The sequence below is a fragment of the Cryptomeria japonica genome, chromosome 10 (assembly GCF_030272615.1).
Source record: "Cryptomeria japonica chromosome 10, Sugi_1.0, whole genome shotgun sequence".
In the NCBI taxonomy this organism is placed as follows: domain Eukaryota; kingdom Viridiplantae; phylum Streptophyta; class Pinopsida; order Cupressales; family Cupressaceae; genus Cryptomeria; species Cryptomeria japonica.
Genome location: NC_081414.1, coordinates 452,838,672 through 452,858,418, shown reverse-complemented (window position 1 = coordinate 452,858,418; position 19,747 = coordinate 452,838,672). Strand labels below are relative to the sequence as shown.

General features: G+C 38.6%; 1 protein-coding gene across 1 annotated transcript in view; it reads left to right on the top strand.

Moving 5' to 3' along the window:
• The first annotated feature begins 675 nt into the window (after positions 1 to 675).
• LOC131067528 (uncharacterized) overlaps positions 676 to 19,747 on the top strand; it is a 174,870-nt gene continuing 155,798 nt past the window's right edge. The window contains exon 1 of the mRNA XM_058002563.2: positions 676 to 1,010. Within this exon, the coding sequence (XP_057858546.1) occupies positions 717 to 1,010 (294 nt within the window). The 5' untranslated portion in view covers positions 676 to 716. The remainder of the gene's footprint in view (positions 1,011 to 19,747) is intronic.

Sequence of the window (19,747 nt, the reverse complement as noted above, 5' to 3'; positions counted from 1 at the left end):
AAACTATAGCTATCAAAACATATAATGAAGTTGTTTGATGAATTCAATATTTTATTTTTAGGTCACACAAAATTCAAAATTCTCCAAATAATTAAAAAATAAATAAAAATGAATGTTCATTTACCAATATATAATATTTGACTTTTTTTTCTTCTTAGTATTATTATTTGTATAAATATTTAAAAAAAAAATTGAACATTACATTAACAATATTTTACTCAAAACATAAGTGAAACTATAAATATCAAAGAATATAATGAAATTACTTGTTCGATTTAATATATATATATATTTATTTTTTCCACACAAAATTCAAACTCTTCAAATAATCAATGAAAATAATAAAATTAAATATTCATGTGCCAAACAATATTTACAAACTTTGTTTTTATTTTCTATTGAAACTTGACATTGATTTTTCAAGATTTGAAATTTCAATTGACTAAAAAAAACTGTTTTTAAGAATTTCACTTGAACCATGCAACACAACCTTATTTATTTTTGTATTAACAATTGTATTGATTAACTGTGCTACAATACCTTGTTTATTTTTTATTAACAATTGTATTATTAATGAATTTAATTATTACACTTGAAGACCGCAATAAGAAAGGAAACTCTACAGATAAGATAAATATTTTTTATTTTTAAGTGAAAACATTCAAACATATAATTTGTTAAGAGGTACACATAATCGTTAAGAGGAGATTTTAGTTATGTTGGAAATTGTGGAAAAGAGTGGGTGGGGATGGAGGATGCAGCAGGGAAGCAGCAGCAGGTGGTGCTCAGGAGGGCCAACGATGAGGACGAGAAAGAGACGGAGACATAAAATGACAATAGCAATAGCAATAGGAAGCAACGAGCTTGAATACGACTGCTACCCAAAGCGTGTATTTTTAGTGGACGTGCATCCCCTGTGCTATGTGGTAAACCAACCACAGCCCTCTGCCTTCATCCACTGGATCACATTATTATTCTCCTCGGTCACCATCAACGATCCCATCATTGCTGTAAGTTGTTTTCACCATCTGCACTCTCTTCTTAACAATATACACAATGCTCTGCCTCTTAAATGTGAAATATTTAGTTCAACAATCTGAAATGATACGGAATTCGACTTTATCTTATTGCTTATATAACATTTCAAAATTTATGTTCATATTTGTACCATATTTATTCAGTATCACAAATTTCCAAATACAATGAAACACTTTCTTTTCCTCACTGTGGATATGTGATCTGATTTATGAAAACCAGATTACAATACCTGGTGTGATACCTGCGGTATTGTAGATTTCAACACAAAAATTGACAACAAGAAGATTGCAAACCAAAAAAAACTGTCTCCATTCTATTCAAAATTGGAGTTTATACAAGTCGAATGTATCCCAAGGGTCACACAAATCCCTTGGAATTGAAACGAAGAGTCACCATAATGTTTATTACAATTAAACTACTAAAACTATCAAAATTATCAAAAAACTAAATATAAAATTTTAGTCCACTTTGAGAAGGCATAACTTTCTCATCCTAGCTCCGAATTACAAACCGTTTGATGCGTTGGAAAGGTATTCAAATAATCTAGAACCAAATTTCGGAAACATCGAAGATGCCTCTTCGTGTTTCCGCGCCCAACATTTGTCCAAAAATGCACCGAAGACCCTCAAAATTGCAATTTACTAAAACATAGAAAATTTTGAAAATTAGATTTCAATATTTTCCCAATTTAATCCTGATCATTCCTCCCCCCTTAAGAGGCAATGGGCCCCATTGCACTAATCTGCTGCAACAGATGAGGAAATTGTTCTTCAATTTGTTCCTTAGTAAGCCACTTGCCTTGATGAGAATGCTGACCAGCTCGAACCACCCAATACAAAGGGATTTTCTGATTTCTCAAAGTCTTTAAAATGGCTTCAGTAACATGGTCACACTGGACTGGAGCAGTAGTAGAGGGGTTTAACTCTGCAGCTTGAATGTATTCAGTAGCTTGGGAGATATCCAATAAAGGAGGAAAATAAGGTCTCAACAACTCCACATTGAAAACTGGATGCAGTCCCAAAAAGGATGGCAAATTAAGTTCAAAAGCATTCTCACCAACTTGTTTCACAATAGTGTATGGTCCATAACGAAGAGGTCGAAGCTTCCTATTTGGTCCATGCAGACGCTCTTTCTGAAAATGTAACCATACCTTGTCACCAACCTGAAACTGATGGGGAGTTCTATGTTTATCATGTCTTTCCTTATATTTCTGATTACTCTGCTCCAATATCTCATAAACTTGTTGTTGTAGGTGTCTAATGTTATCAATGAATTTTTCTGCTTTATCTACCTCCTTGTCACCATTCAATGGACTGCTAGACTGTAGAGATGGTATTGCTACATCCATAGGTGCCAATGGCTGGTACCCAAGAGAAACCTCAAATGGACTGTGCCCTGTAGTACTATGGAGTGCACGGTTGTAGCTGTGTTGCACATAGGGTAAGCTTTCATCCCACGTGCGAGGATGTTTTGAATGATACATCCGTAAAATATGAATAATCATTCGATTCACCACTTCTGTCTGCCCATCTGTTTGAGGATGGAATGCTGTGGACTTTGTCAGTTTCGTGTCCATTTTAGCCCATAGTGCAGACCAAAATTTGCTGATGAACCTGCTATCCCTATCAGAAATAATGGTTTTTGGCAAACCAAAATGAACCCACACATGTTCAAAAAATAGCTTGGCAGTATCTTCTGCAGAAATCATCTTTTTACATGCCACCATGATAGCCATTTTAGAAAACCTATCTACCACAACATATACACAATCATGCCCCCGCCTGGTAGTTGGAAGCCCAGACATAAAATCCATTGAAATAGATTGCCATGGCTTATCAGGAATAGGTAATGGTAAGTATAGACCCAACTTACGGTTTGTTGGTTTTGCAATCGCACAGGCTGCACAAGCTTGTATATGTGAAATGACATCTTGCTTCATTTTTGGCCAATAGAAATACTTTTGAAGGATAGCAGTAGTCTTACCAATACCAAAATGTCCTGCAACACGACTGTAGTGAGCTTCCCATATCATTTTCTTCCGTTCTTCGGTGGGTACACATATGTGACCATTATGGCAAAGAAACCCATCCTGCAAGTGAAAATCAGAGACAGATTTTCCTTCTACCAAATTACTATAGATGTTAGCAAAATCAGGGTCAGTACTATATAGTTGTTCCCAAGTGGATGATTGATGACCGCATGAATCCAACACTATTGTCAAACCTGCAATTGGAGGCCTACTCAAACAATCTGCCACCTTGTTACTGCTTCCTTTTTTATGACGAATGTTGAGGTGAAATTGTTGTAAATAGACTGACCACCGTTGATGTCTATCATTCTGTAGCTTTCCTTGTGTTTGCAAGAATTGGAGTGGTTTATGGTCTGTATGTATAACAGTTTCTTTTCCCAGTATATAGTGTTTCCATTGTTTGCAAGCCTGAACAATGGCATACAACTCCTTATCATAGGTGGGATACTTACGTACTGTATCAGAAAAAGTTTCACTGTGATAGGCAACAGGATGCCCATTTTGTGTGAGTACCGCACCAAGAGCATAATCTGATGCATCTGTTTCTATCTCAAATGCTTGGTGTAGATCTGGAAGGACCAATACTGGTGCTGAACATAGTCTTTTCTTTAACTCCTCAAATGCTTGTTGTTGTGCCTCTGTCCATTGAAATTTTGCTTGTGCTCCACCCCTGAGTGATTGATTAAGAGGCCATGATATGTGTGAGAAACCAAACACAAATCTACGATAGAAGTTGGCTAAGCCCAAGAAGCTGCGAAGCTCTGTGAAATTTTTAGGAGATGGCCAATCTTGAATTATTTGAATCTTTGCTGGATCAACATGAACACCCTCAACGTCAATGATATACCCTAAGTATTGAATACTCTGCATACCAAAAGAACACTTCTCAATGTTGGCATAAAGTTTGTGTTTTTGCAGAGTTGAAAGAACTTGTTCAACATGCTGCAAATGCTCAGACCAAGTTCTGCTAAAGATGAGTATGTCATCCAAATAAACAACTACAAAGGAATCAATGAATGGTCTAAGCACATCATTCATCAATCTCATAAATGTGGCTGGGGCATTTGTTAGGCCAAAAGGCATGACCAACCATTCAAACAAACCTTCCTTAGATTTAAATGCAGTCTTCCACACATCTGCTGGATCAATTGGTACTTGGTGGTATCCAGACTTCAAGTCAACTTTTGTAAAGAATTTAGCCCCCCTAAGTTGGTCCAACAAATCATCAATTCGAGGGATTGGATATCTATTTTTAACAGAGATTTTGTTTAATGCTCTATAATCAATACAAAGCCTCCATGTCCCATCTTTCTTTTTAGCAAGGACAATTGGACTTCCACAAGGTGAAGCACTTGGACGAATGTGTCCTTTCTGAATCAACTCCTAAATTTGTCTCTTAATCTCATTATTTTCCAAAACTGACCTCCTATATATTGGCTCATGTGGTAGCGGTGTGCCTGGAATTAAATCAATAGAGTGCTTGACTTGACAGTGTGTTGGTACTCCCACTGGTGGTGTAAACACATTGTGATATTCTTTCAAAATTTTATCTATTTGATTTTGTTGATTCTCTGTTACCTTAGCATGTGTATTAAGAACAACTGACTTTGTTTGTTCAGGCGAATCATGAGTACAATAAAAGCTCCAGTTTGAGCAATCAAGCGTTTACATTGTTTAGCACTAATTAAAGATGCAGTTTTTGTTGGACATACCTCTGGTATTCGGTACCTCTTCTCACCAAGCTTGATTGTAACACTACGTGGCCTTGACTCATACACCCCATGCCTCTGATACATGTATGGCTGCCCCAGCAAGACATCGCATACATCCAATGGTGCTACATCACATATCACTTCATCCTTGAAAGGCTTGATTGAATATGGCAAACGACATTGTTGATTGATTTGAATATCTTGTCCCTCATTCACCCATCCCATAGAGTATGGTTGTGGGTGTCTTGTCACTTTCAAATTTAATCTTTTGACTGTCTCCCTAGAGATCAAATTCTTTTGACTCCCACTGTCAACAATAAAATGTAGAGGCTTTCCATCAGCCCACATCTGTGAATGAAAAAGTCTCTCTTCATCTTCACGGGGAAATACTTTAGCAGTTCCAACTACGGCATATGGGTTTGCTTCTATGATGGAATCATTCTCCTCTTTCTTAGAATTATCTATTGGTGGCGATTCAGGTTCAGCTTCCTCCCCTCGTATTTCTGTCATCAAATTTTTAATACTTCGACAATCCTTTGTATTATGGGTTGGGGACCTATGCAGCTCACACCACATGCCTGTGTCTGTCTTTTTAGTAGACCACCATGTGTTCTTGGGTGAATTTGAATGAGGTTCCTTGGTCACCTGTTTCCCTGCAAATTTATTGCCACCTTCAGCCCTTGGCTTGTTGTTTGCAAAGTAGTCCCTCTTCCATCTTTGCTTGGATTTTTCTTCAATTTTTGTAGCATATTTATAGGCAGTTGCCAATGTCTCAATATTTAAAAAATCCATCTCTGTTTGAATATACCTGTGAAGTCCACTCCGATATTTTAAAATTCTATGCTTCTCTGAATCATTAATACCGAGTTTTGCTGAAAGTGAATGGAATGTATTGGTGTAATCTTGCACAAACTGATCCCTCCTTTGGCGAAGAAGCTGCCATTCTATGTATTTTTGTTCATATATATCCTCCGGGAGGTAAGCTTCTTTTATATATTCCACAAATTCTCCCCATGTGGGCTTCTTATCAAGAGATAGTATAAAATCATCTTCAGCAACTGATTCTTGTTCTTTGTTTGCTACTTTGGTTTCCCATGCTAATTTCACATGGGTTTCAGCTTTGAGGAGAGCAAATGTTATCTTTTCAGCATCTGAGAAATTATTTACAGAAAAGTACCTATCCAACTTTGATAACCAGTTATCAACAGCTTCAGCATCGACCTTTCCTTCAAAATTTGGGATGTCGAAATTGACCTGCACTTTGAAAGGGGTATTTCCACGAAATGGTGTTTCAGATTCAGAGGGTTTTTGCTTCTGTAGGAGGTTTGAAAATTGACTCATCATCTCCTCTCGTTGCTTATTTAAAGCTTCCTCGACCAACTTCTTAACATCATTGTCTGACATCTTCGATTGTGTGCGTCTCAAAGGTGGGTATTTTGACAAATCTTGTGTATCCAATCCTAATCTTTGGTAGGAAGACCTTGTGTAAATTGGCATAAAGGAGCGTTCCCGCTCTGATACCACTGATCTGATTTATGAAAACCAGATTACAATACCTGGTGTGATACCTGCGGTATTGTAGATTTCAACACAAAAATTGACAACAAGAAGATTGCAAACCAAAAAAAACTGTCTCCATTCTATTCAAAATTGGAGTTTATACAAGTCGAATGTATCCCAAGGGTCACACAAATCCCTTGGAATTGAAACGAAGAGTCACCATAATGTTTATTACAATTAAACTACTAAAACTATCAAAATTATCAAAAAAACTAAATATAAAATTTTAGTCCACTTTGAGAAGGCATAACTTTCTCCGAATTACAAACCGTTTGATGCGTTGGAAAGGTATTCAAATAATCTAGAACCAAATTTCGGAAACATCGAAGATGCCTCTTCATGTTTCCGCGCCCAACATTTGTCCAAAAATGCACCGAAGACCCTCAAAATTGCAATTTACTAAAACATAGAAAATTTTGAAAATTAGATTTCAATATTTTCCCAATTTAATCCTGATCAATATGTTATATTTTAGTTATCATATACAATGAAATTGCTATATTTCAGCTATTATAATAGCTATAAGATATGCAGATCATCTCTAACAGTATAAGGAAGCTCTGATTAATGTTGGTACCAGCAGCACACTTTGGAGAAAATCAGACTTATGAGGCCCCTTAAGATACAAAGTGGTGGTATTCTTGGAATCTGTTTAATTATAGACCTACACTCTAGTACGGCTAGCAGACTACATAAGTTTTCGCAAAAAAAAAATTACGGCAAGATTTTCCAGAGTTAATTTGCAAAGATTGTCGGTGAGTTTTTGACAACTTTCGACAAATTTTTCAATGAGTACTCGAGGTATTTGGCGAGTTTGAGCCCTTATCTCCTGCCGCACGTCAAATACATGGATTATACTCCAAAAATGCTTTTTTTTTGTTGGCTCTATAAGCATTGTTTTTGGCCTTTCAAAATATTATGAAAATGGTGTGCACTATGAAGGTTTGTGTGGTTTTGAAGGTCTTCATTTGGGTTTAGTGGTGAGGGCTTTGCTCCTCAACCTTGCCTTGTATTAAAGAGAATGTTCTAGGGGTGTTGCCCTCAACCCTGATAGGGATGTTGCCCCTTGTTTTTGCTAGGGTTACTACCTCTAGACATTGCCAAATTCTTTTGATACATTTTGTAGTTGTATTTTGCAAAAGATTTCATTTATTTTTCAAGTTGCCGAGTCAGACAAAAACGGTTTATGGAGTTTGAATTTGCAAACTATGGTAGGTGATAGGCCAACACTGGGGTAAAGAAATGAGAGGAATTAATCACTAGATTCAGCTTGGTCTATACGTATCAATCCAGGGATTGTAAGGTTGTGAAAGGTGTCGTGGCTATTTGCACAAGGGCTGTAGGTAGCAAGTTGAGTGGGGATGAAATGCAGCTAGAAAATAAACCTACAACAAATGAAAATGATCCCAGTGACAGGAACTATCACTTCTTGGCAGCAGGAACAGCAACAACTTTTAACAATTACAAAATTTAAACAATAACAAATCACACTTGTAAATAACATTAAAAAATAAAAATAAACACACTGCTAAACTACAGTCACCAGACGTCCCAAGAAGTGGGCGTTGCCTCCTTAGTTCATCCGGTGATGAAACGGAGAGCTTCTCTATGCTACTGCTTCGATCATGAAAATACTATGTTATTTATTACAAAATGATCATAGTGCTTACATGTAATATGCCCCTTAATTTTTTTAGATTTTTTCCAAGTCAATCAACACCAACACCCGTCAGGGTTAGATAATGAAAATCAAACACTGCTGAAAGTAACCCTTTCACTTTCTGATCACTGAGAGCCCAATGTGGGAGGGTGAGAGCATACAGTGTTAAGGGGATCGTTAGCTCAATAAACTGCTGGAAATGATAATTCAAATACAATACTGGACGGCAAGCTAGCCCCTTCCGCTTATCCAGCGGGTGAAAGAAACTTCTACAGTAGTATGGTGGTGCAACTAGCCAATTACAAGATTACAAGGACTTGAAAGTAACATAAATCACTCACAAAAATAAATGCTAGCCAGTTTCTCTTTTTGTGAACGCTAGCTGAGCGGTGAAAACATTCAAACATATAATCGCTTATTCAATGGGAGGATAGTGTTACAATAAATGAGAAAGGCGGCAAGTCAGCCTCTTCCACTTATGCAGTGGGAACTAAGAGCAACAATCCAAATAGATAGTTGTTAGTACTACTAATCAGCTTTACAATGCACAATATGGATTATTCAAAATTACTAGAAATCACTGTCCAAAGATAGGTGGCAAAGCCAACCTCTTCCACTTATGCAGTGGGACTAAGAATAAACATGAAACCTGCTGTTAGTACTACTAACCAGCATTACAAAGTGTATTAAAATGATATTCCAGTGCTGATAACAGACCCAACAATCCCGCCTCTGCAACCTTCCTGCCTTTGCCATCGTTCGAATTTTAAATCGCCTGTATGACTGCCTCCTTTGGGGAGGTCCCCTCCTCCCTGCAACCGGATCCCCCTCCCGATACCACGGTCGGTCCACATGCTCCTGGTTCCGCTTCTAGGACCCCACTATCTGTGAGTCTTTCGGAAAAGACTGTCAAGAACGGTGTTCCTTCTGGCTCTTCATCTTCGGTACTGACGGAATCTGGTCTAAGGGATGAGGACAAATGTTTGGATAACCTTGAAGCTAACAAGAAGAATCCTCCCTCTTGCGCACCAGAAAATATTTCCGGTCAGAAGAATGTGGAGGATGGTAAAAAAGATTCCAAATCCAACTGGAAAGGTGCTCTACTTGGTTCCACTTATATGACTATGGAAACAACTTTGGCTAACTTTACCCAAACATATGAGGGAACGAAGATCAAGCTCCCTGATAGTCTCATGGATAAAATTGCTTCATCCCTTCACCTGGCGATTGTTGGATGTTTTTCTCTTTCAGACCATCTATTGACATGGTTAGGCGATGGGCTAAGGCAAGATGGAAGTTAAAGGGAAGTGTTGATATCTCAGCTATGCTAGGAGGTCTCTTCCTTTTCAAGTTTACTGTGGAGGAAGACCCGATCTTCGTCCTTTCAGCCTCTTGGGCCTATGGAAAGCATATTATAACTCTTGCTAAATGGAAGGCTGGGTTCGACCCCTCAGCTGAACTCAACCGTATGGCTCCTATTTGGGTTAGGCTCCTTGGCCTCCCGCTGGAATTTTGGGATGAACAAATCTTCCGCTAGATTCGGAATTCGTTCGACAACTATGTTACGGCGGATTCGGTCACCCTTGCTAAATCCAAGTTGGTTTATGCTCGTTTCTGTGTTAATGTTGCTATTAGCAAAGCGCTTCCCAACTTTGTTTCCCTCAACTCAAAGTGGGGAAAATGGTCCCATGCCATTGTCTATGAAAATGCTACTCTTTTTTGTCAGAAATGTGCTAAGCAAGGGCATACGTTTGCTGATTGTAAGGCCTCGACGACTGTTGAACCCAAGCTTAAAGAGAAGGCTATTGTGGATGATCCCATCAGCCCAAGTGCACCCTCTTCTTCAGCCCCTTTGGGACTGCCTAATGTGTGTGAGATCTCTGAAGATTACCCCCACACTGATAAGATCCTAGATATTATAAAAACCCTTGTCAATCCAGTGAAGAAATCTAGTCCAGTGGCGCCTCTGGAAGATGGAGAAATTCCCCCGGTGATTAGCCTACGGCTATCGGCCCTTCTTCCTCCCCCTCCTTGGCTATGGTTGATGGCTAACTCTCCCCTAGGCCTTCTCCTGAAGCTAACCCCACGCCTCCCCAAGCCCCCTTTAATCTCTGTGGTGTTAAGTCTTCCCCGGGTGGAACTAATCTATTAAGTTTCACAGCCCCTCCTGTCCCCCTAGCAGTTCCGGGATTTCGGAGGAAGTGGCTAAATCTCCCCTGCTGACATCTAATGTGAAGTTATCCCCACCCTGTTCCCCCTCTATGGATAATGAGGACTGGTTGACACAGGAGAAAAAAAACTAGGACTAAGAAGGCAGATGTGGGCATTGACAACAAAGTTGGAAGACCAACCGAGAGAGTGCTGAGACATAAAGTTATGGCTAGGGATATTGCAAGGGGCAGACAGTTGACCCTTGATGGAATCAACAGAACTAAGAAATGAAGTTCCTCTCCTGGAACATAAGGGGACTCAATAGCCCCCAAAAACAATTTGCTATAAAACAATATATCTTAGAGATGAAATTAGATATTTGTCTACTTCAAAATAAGGAATAATATAAGGATTGTAAATATGAATAAGGAATAAGGAGTAATATATATTCAAATCAGAATAAGGAATAATATAAGGATTGCAAATATGGATATTGATAATAATAAATATTAATATCATAATTATAATTAATACAATGCCTTTAGGAATTAGTAGTAATTCATATAACTAGTAATTAATAAATACGTAAATGATTTATAAATGAATCAAAACATGATTAATTATTTAGTATGGTAAGTTAGCAAGTACTTGATAGACTAAAGAAAGATAGTACATCACAGATTGGATTCATGTTAAGATAGACTCGACTCTTAATCAAGTTAGTATAAGTCATAAGTACTTTGAAAATAGATTAATTATGGTTAAAATTTACCAAACCCTAGTAGGGGACATTGCATTTGATGCCATGCTGGTCTGCACCTACCAGATGGAAGGTTTGGGGCTAGAGTGTCGGCTTGCCAAGCCCCTTCGAAGTCTCCTCTGGTAGCACGTTCACGCCCAAGCCTTCGTCGACGATGGTGTTTGTCAATTTGCATCCCATTATCTCCATCTTGACCACAACCGGCTTCCGACTGATGCCTATCGTCAACAACAGGTCAGTGGCCAAGCTGCCTATTGGCTTCTCCATTGGCTTGTTGTGCTCCTGTCCAACTACGTCTTCATTCACTATGTTGGTAATGGCCATCTTTAGTTGCGACATGGTTTGCAGAAGGTTGGATACCTGTACGGGTATTGTGGCATGCAACATGTGTCTCTGTTAGGAAAATTAATGTTTACATTATGTTTGAGGTGTTAGTAATTATGTAAATGTAGAAAGGTAATTACTATTCTAATAGTGATGTTGTTAATAAACAACTCACTAATATAGGTTTGGATGGTTAGTTGTATATGTTGTTGAAATAACAATATATCACAATAGTTAGTAGTTAATGTGTTATACCTGTGAATGGTATTCCGGGATATTTGTTATAACACCTCCCTATTAAATAGGAGGTTGTTTGGCTATGTAAGTGGCTATATATTAGCCATCTATTGAGTGTTGAAAAAAAGAGCACCGTATTGTTTGATTTAATCCGTACCACCTTCTTGCCTGGAAAGCTTAAATAAAATAACAAAAGGGTTTTAAGTCTGGAATAAGCAATAAAATTTGTTGTCATCAATAAATAAGAGCAGATTAGGGGTTATTTTGGAGCCAACAGAGCTTATGTGGTCTACATCAGCAAATTTTGGGAAGGGAGGACTGTAATGTCCCCACTTTCCTAGCTGATCACTTAGGAGTTAGAGATTCATTTGTTAGCCATCTCTGCAAGTGAATTTAGTGGACAAGAGATGATTTTGGTTGCAAAAGGCTTCACACTTAGCCAATTTTGGCTTTGGGGTGTTATATTTTGAGTTACTTTATGTCATTATATTATAAAGTTACTTTTACCTTAAGTGGCAATATTACATTGAAAGTGACTTTATAAAAGATGTTTATAAAGTGTAACTTAAAATCATAAAGTGACCCTCAACTTGCATGCCTAACTAGGTAATTGCAACTTTATATTAAAATGGCCCCATTTAATGATGTTTTAACCCTGAAAAAGGTACACCTAAGTTGGGAGGGAATATTATTTGGAATCTTGGAATTTGGAGCCCTAATTTGGGCATAGGATTTGTGAAGTCATAAAACATCATGTACGACAATCCTTTGGACATTCTTTTCAAGCAAATTTTTGTGATTTTCTCCATGGAAAGAGACTGCAACAGCTGATACAGAATTGTGATCAGTTTTGAGGACGAAAACCCTCAACCTTTTGGTGTTTGGACACAACCCCACACATCAGCAGCAAGTCAATACTCATTAGCAAGCTTCTATCAGGCTATTTGGGAGCCAAAATCAGAAGTATTTCGATTGTGACAACTACAGGGACTGAATTACAGATCTCGGTGGAATTGAAGACCATTTTCAGCAAAAAGAACATTCATTATTGCAGGCTGTACCATCTAGAGCAGGGCCGTACCACCTTCTTGCCTCGAAAGCTTAAATAAAATAATAAAAGGGTTTTAAGTCTAGAATAAGCAACAAAATTTGTTGTCATCAATATAAAAGAGCAGATCAGGGGTTATTTTGGAGCCAGCAGAGCTTATGTGGTCTACATCAGCAAATTAGTAAGGAAAATTTTCAAAAAATGGAAATCTTGCCTGGCGACCTGTTGATGTGTGTTTTATGCACATAACATTTCAGAATAAAATACCAAAGTAATTTACCCTCTCTTGAACAAAATCACCTCAGATGCTAAGGGTAAGATCAACTAAAATGATTCCAAGGTTTCTACATGTCAGGTCTTGACGAGTGGGTAACTCAATGGTCAATGTGAATTGCTGTGTTCACTTGGGGACTTACACAAGTGTTAGGATTATCTTTTTCGATCATGAAATATGCGGAATAGGTGTGCTGACAACTTAGGATTTAACAATGTAGTTTTGGATTTAATTCTTACTAAAAAAAGGGCAAAAGGAATAGGGTTCAGGGAATCTATTCTAGGCCTAGGAATGTAGGAAATGATGAACAAGTTTAGTGGAATCAAACCAGGCAAGGTCTCACAAACAGGTATTGACACAAGCTTAGTGCAATTGTCTAAGGTATACTTAAGGATTTTCAGACTATCACCATCAAACATTGACACCATCCAAGTTGATGCTTGTCAAGGGACGCATAATAGTTGAAGTTAAGCTTACTCAAATTTTCAGTCGACCACACAAGGCGCACTTACGAGCGGCAAGAGGCTAGTGGTATGGATTAAGGATTCCACACAAATATATTCAACAAATCTTTCACTCAATCTAATAAACATGAAAACAAATTCTAATCTAACTTGGAGGAATTGAGAACCATGAATGCAAAGACAACATTTGAAGAGCAAAATCACCAACAATTGAACAATGATTTAGATTCAAATAGCTACAGCATATACCAACAATTCTACAAAAAACTCTCTCTTACAAATGAGAGACAAGGAGGTATATATAGAGTCTCCTACAAAATGGATGGCCAAGATTGATTCAAAATCAACGGCCAAGATCATGCCAACAAAACCCTAGAATTGCCTTAATTAGGGTTTACATAAAAAATGGTGCCACCAACATATGGCCCAATAAAAAGATACGTAGTCATCAAATAAGGAATCTTCTAGAAGATTCCTCCCTGCATCTCTCTCTCTCTCCTAGAAAACTCCAAGAATCTAGTCAATACAAAATCTAACTCCTTCATGGAAATGCTAGGCAAGGTATCCTACTGCAAATCAATCATGTCCAGTGAATTCGAGCAAGCGTCCAAAGTGTTCTCCCAATCTGGCATGAGCTTCTGCGAACTATGAACATGAATCAACAAAGAGACCAAATCATCTATTTGACTCTTTGAACTGATAGAAATACATAAGTTTCATCTTGTTTCTTAATTTGGCTAAGTGTAAACCACTAGCATCACTAACATCAACACCCAATAACTCCTCAATTGAGGCAAGGATCTTCATCTGAATGTCCTGAATCAATCCTTCCATCTCTGTACAACTCAACTGGGCATTCTCATAAGTTGATTTCTTCACGGCCAATGAACAATACCAGCCATGGAAATCGTATCTGTCTCCACTGTGCACAATGTTCTTGCTGATCAACATGGACTTGAGAATCTTCTTCAAAGCTCTGAGGCATGGAATAGTCTTCTCCTGAATAGGCTGGAATTCTTCCCAAACTCCCTCCAAATACCAGATTCTAAACATGAGCCATGTTGTCCTATCATATGCCTTGACAAACTGAGTAAGGAAATCATCCGCCTATTTTCTTGCACTCTCAATCCACTTCTCCACCTCCAAGAATGTATCTCTCGCTGCCTCATAGTGTGAATGTAGTCCATGATCAACCGCAATAGGGGAAATAAGGGTGGGATTCTCACGCCTTATCCCCGCAATATACTCTCTAAGTCTGATATTCTCTTCTCTGTACTTCTCCTTCTCTTCAGTTTCTCTATCTAACCTTGCGCTGATCACCTTAAGGTTATCACCAACTTCCTGAAACTCTTGCTCTCTTGATGTATGGCCAAGGGCGACTGAAGTAATCTGGAAATCCATAGGAGTAGCAATGTCCGCTGTCACACCTCCAATAGGAACAACCACCTGCGCAATCCGCATTCCTGTCTCATTTCTAGCTATGTGCGACAAAATCTCAGCTCTCTTGGGTTCTTTCTCCTTATTGCTCCTAGCTAGGTAGTCATCAATAGGCTGTACCTCTATCATCTTCTTACTCTTTTCCGTACTTTTCATCAGCCAATCAGGAATAGCGGCCATCTCCATACCATCATCGAGACACATATCTCGATCAAGTCCTCTCAATGCCGAGATAACGTCATCATCATCATCAGGATTGCTCCTGGTCAAATCATATATCTCATTTCCCAAACTAACCTCCAAAAGGACAGTAGGGGATCCCGGCTGATCATCGTTCTCATTTGGTGGAGTAGATGTCGCTGTGGCATGTAACTCCTGAATATTCTCTGGTAGTATCACTGTGTTGGAACATTGCTGGGTTTCCTTATTTTGTTATGTTATTTCAATTTCCTTAATTGATGAGACACTGAGAGTGGTGAAGGAATGATAGTCTTTTGTTTCTTTTTCTTGACCTCCTCAATCTTCTTCCCTCTGGCCTTGGCTCCTCTTGGCGTGTTTTTTCTTCTCTTGGGAGCTTGACTCTCTTCATCTGCATAAATCTTGACATCAGTGATAGTCCTCTGATCATCTTCAGAAGTAGATTCTTCCGGCTTCATCTTTTCATAAGTGAAGGAAACACCCATATCAACTAACTTATTCATCTGAATATCTACCCATGTACGGGAGAAACTCAAGGCCTCTCTCATCAATACATTCAAATCAATATCTTCCGATTTTGACCAATTAGGCAATAAGATTGCCTTCTTCATTTCATTTTCATACTGTGGATGCGTATGATCCCTGTCATCTAACACCTGATCAGGAATGAGGAAAAGTCCACACTTCCTTATGAAATCCACTTACATTTTGGACCACATTCGTCTCTTCACTGCCTGCTCATCCATCAGGTTGGCCCAATAATCTTCCATGTCTACCTTGTGGATGAACTTCTCTCCCCTAAACCTTCCAACTTTCTTATCTGGATCAAATCTTTCTCTTTTTCTTGATGGTTGCAAATCGATAGAATGCAAGCTCCTCACTCGCAGTGCTGGCGGCTAAGGCAGACTGACAAACCTCCAATGCCTTCCCAACTGAAATAGGGAATGTCATGCATGTCCTATGCTTCTCTCTCTGAATGGAATCAAACTCTAGAAGCTGTCTCACCACTTCCAACAAGATCATTCTGTCGGAAGGATACCTAGGAAGCCTGTAGGGTTCGGATTGAAACCCATGAATCCTAAGGTATTTGAAAGTGGGAAACTGAATATACCACGATCCCTATTTCTCTATTAGCTCTGTTGCCTCCTTGGACAATCTTTAGTGGATTCCGCCCTGCAACATCTGCGTGATGTACATTGTGAATACGTCATTCACTCTCTTATAGTCTTCAATTCTATACATGTTTAGCTGGGGATAGCACTCATGACTCCTGAATTGTCCTTGCCCATTCTCGACTTCACCTCTGCATATCAATCCTTTGTATGAAACAAACCGTGCAAGCATGTATACCAAGTAGGAAGTCATGGCGAAAGACTTGGACCGCTCTACATTCCTCAGCTGAAAGTCCAGATTGTCACTTATGATTCTAGACCAATTTACCAATGCCCCTCTAAGACAATCCTGGATGAAGTAGAACATCTATCCATCGAATATTGCACCCTGCAGCGTCCCCATCACTCTGTTAAGCAAGAATACTAAGTCACTATATTCCTCTTTGAAATCTGTGCACATGAGTGGCTTGGGAGCCTTGGAATGATGAAGCCTAGACTCGATCATCCACTCTTTGTTTATTGTATTCTTACACGCATCCATCTTCTTCATGTACCGCTCTTCATATTCATCCTTAGTTGCATTCTTCATATCTGCTCCACGTGGAATTCCAAACACCTCAGCAATCGCATCCTCAACCAGGTAGGCAATGACAATGCCCTTAGGAGTCTTGATCATTCGCGAGCGAGGATCATAACATCGTGCACACTCCAGGATAAGCTCACTGCATTGTATGGACTATGGGAATCCAACGGCTTGAAAAATACCACTCTTCATAATGTTCACATACGCTGGGGAAAATCCGATTTTCGACTTCGAACATCCGCTGTCGCATCAGGTTCAGGCTCAGGAAATGCATGTTTGTATCTGTAATCTCCTTCCATCTGGATGACATCTTGGATTCTGGATAGAATCCAGTCTCCAGTATCTTTTGTTGTTCTCTTCTTTCCTTAAATCTGGACTTCGACATCGCACCTGTACGAAGCTTGAAGTTAGAACTTAGGAAAAAATACAATATTCTAAATAGAATTCCTGACTTCCTAATGATTTAGGCTAATTAGGATATGAAGTTAGGAAAATAGTCCACACTCTAGGTAGATCTTAACAATTTAAATACAAAATGTGACAAGATTAGGGTATGAAACCCTCATGAAATCAACACCTCCTTATACTTAGAAATTTCGTGCAAATTATAGTGCAAAGGAGTATACCAGATCAAGAGTGCCTAGGGAAAGGTGTGAAAGGTTGTGTTTTCACAAAACATTATGTCTGAAGACACCTTCCGCAGTCAACAATGGAGGTCACAAATCTGAAGACAATTGCAACTATACAAATTAGCCTTTCAAAACAAGTTGCAATTATCTAAATGTGCATAAATTTGGTGAAAATCAACTTATACAATGAAAGCAAGTCATCTCCGGGAATAATGGTATGGCTGGTAAGAGTTAAATTTTCTGAGGACAAGCAGCCATGGCGAAGTTGCAGACCTGTAACAGCCCTCAAATGGTCAAGTGATTGACTGAAAATGACCTCAAAACTCTCCCAAAGGCAAATCGTTGAAGTTGGAGCTGGCTGGCAATGAAAGTCTAAGTCTGAAAATAGATGGACAGCCAACAATGGAGGTCACCCCTGCTGCAATAATGGTGTTTAGGCTCAGATCTGAGGCAATGACAGCAAGTAGGTAATGGCGGTATCAAACATGCATAGAATCCACCAAAATATGCCTCAAACACTTGCCAAAATAAAAATCGTATTTTCCCAGCTATGTTGCCACTTTCAAATCTGAAAAATGTCTTCAATGCTCACTCCAATCTGCCAACAATGGTCTGAGAACAACAAATAACCAGGGTGATGTCGAGGAAAATCACCTTTGTTTGGAGATGAAACCCCAAACACAAAAAAAATCACCCTACACAAAAAATCGCAATTTTCACCAAAAAGGCGGACTTTGCTAAAATCGTGGCATGGGGAGGTATTCAGAACAGTCAAACCAGTCTGACAACAGCAGGTTGAAAGGCGGATTTGAGAAAAAAAATTGCCAACTTGGAGGAAATAATCCTCTAAAATCACCAAAGTCACCAACTTAGGAAAATCGCCATCTCCCAAAAAATCGAAAATCTGAAGTCAATGGAGTCAATAAACTTTAATGGCAGCGATCAAGTGGATTGCCCAGCTGGAAAGAATGGAGGAAAAAATAAGTCTTCAAACACTTCACCAAGACACTTCATCAAAAATCGCCAATAAGAGAGAAAATCGCCCTTGCATGGAGACACCTAGCAAACTTAATAATAAAATAATGCTGGACTCCTCTCTTTAAACTTACTTTCATCACCAATTTTCACCACACAAGCACTGTGGGATAAAAAACTTGTTCTTATACTTGCTTGGGTGAAATTGATTTGCTTCTAGAAGGTTGAAAACATTAAATGCTTATTGCAAATAATTTAATTGTTTTTAAAATTTATTAAATAATCGTTGCTTTATTGAAAAACAATTAAAACAAGGTTCACTTTATTAAAATATTGCAATTTAAATCTAAATTTGAGCCACTTAGGAAAATTGATCCAGGTAGGGATTAAAAAAAAATCCCATCAAAATTATTTAAAATGTCAAAATATTCCCCATAAGGGAAAATCGATCTCAGTATGGACAAAATTTCCCAACAAAATCCATCAAAATGCACACAAAATGGGGCTAGGGGAAAATCGATTTGAGTGTGGAATAAAAATTCCGGACAAAAATCACTTTATTCATTCAAAAATACCCCCTTGTGGAAAAACGACCTCAGTTTGGATGAAAATCCGGACTCTAAAATCATCAGAAGTACTCTCAGTGGAAAATCGATATGAGTCTGGATGAAAATCCGGACAAAAATCCTCAAAAACTTGTCACAAAAGACCTGGTGGAAAATCAACCCAGGTGTGCAATGAATGCAAACGTCATCCGCAACCCTGTCCATACCTCCCTGGTGGAAAAACGTGGGTAGTCAGGACAAATCCTGACACTTGTCAAATTTTATGCTTCTAGGGGAAAAACGATCCTAGTATGAATTCACAGTGGTGGAAAATGGAGCAAGTATGGATTTCAGGGGAAATCCATGTCCAGCCTGGATTCTGAGGGGAAAACCATGGGTAGTCAAGAATATGAGGGGAAAAGCACCTCTAGTATGGAATTTTGACCTTTTAACCCTTAGAATATGGATTTTACTTTGGAAAATGATGATTTTTCCACTCAGAATCACTTAGAAACTTCGAAACTTAATAAAACTCAACTGGACTTAGGCAAATTCATCAGAAATTGGAGCGTAAGACAAGGGAATCCATCGGAACAAAGTGTGAAATCAACCTGAATAATTCTCTAGGAGTGAGAAAACAACTCCAAAAGGTCTGAAAACACTTTAGCACTTAAAATCACCGATGAGGACATTTAAAAAACACGTTAACACTCCAAAAGGGTCAACACTTGGACAAAACTAGGATCATTAAAATCTCAATTTTATGCGCTTGATCCTATAACTTCAAAAACCCTAAACGACACTAGGCATGATCAAAACTCCGAGACTCGGGCACAAGAAACACAAAATTGCCCACTAAGCAGCCAAAACCCTAACCTAACAACGTAGAAAGGAGGAAAAGAGGGGGTCCCCGTTAGCAATGGGGCGATGTGTGAAAAGGTCACAAAACGACCCTGGAGGATTTACATCATTCTTTGAAAAAATGTTTTTAGTAATTATTGTGGAAGGCAA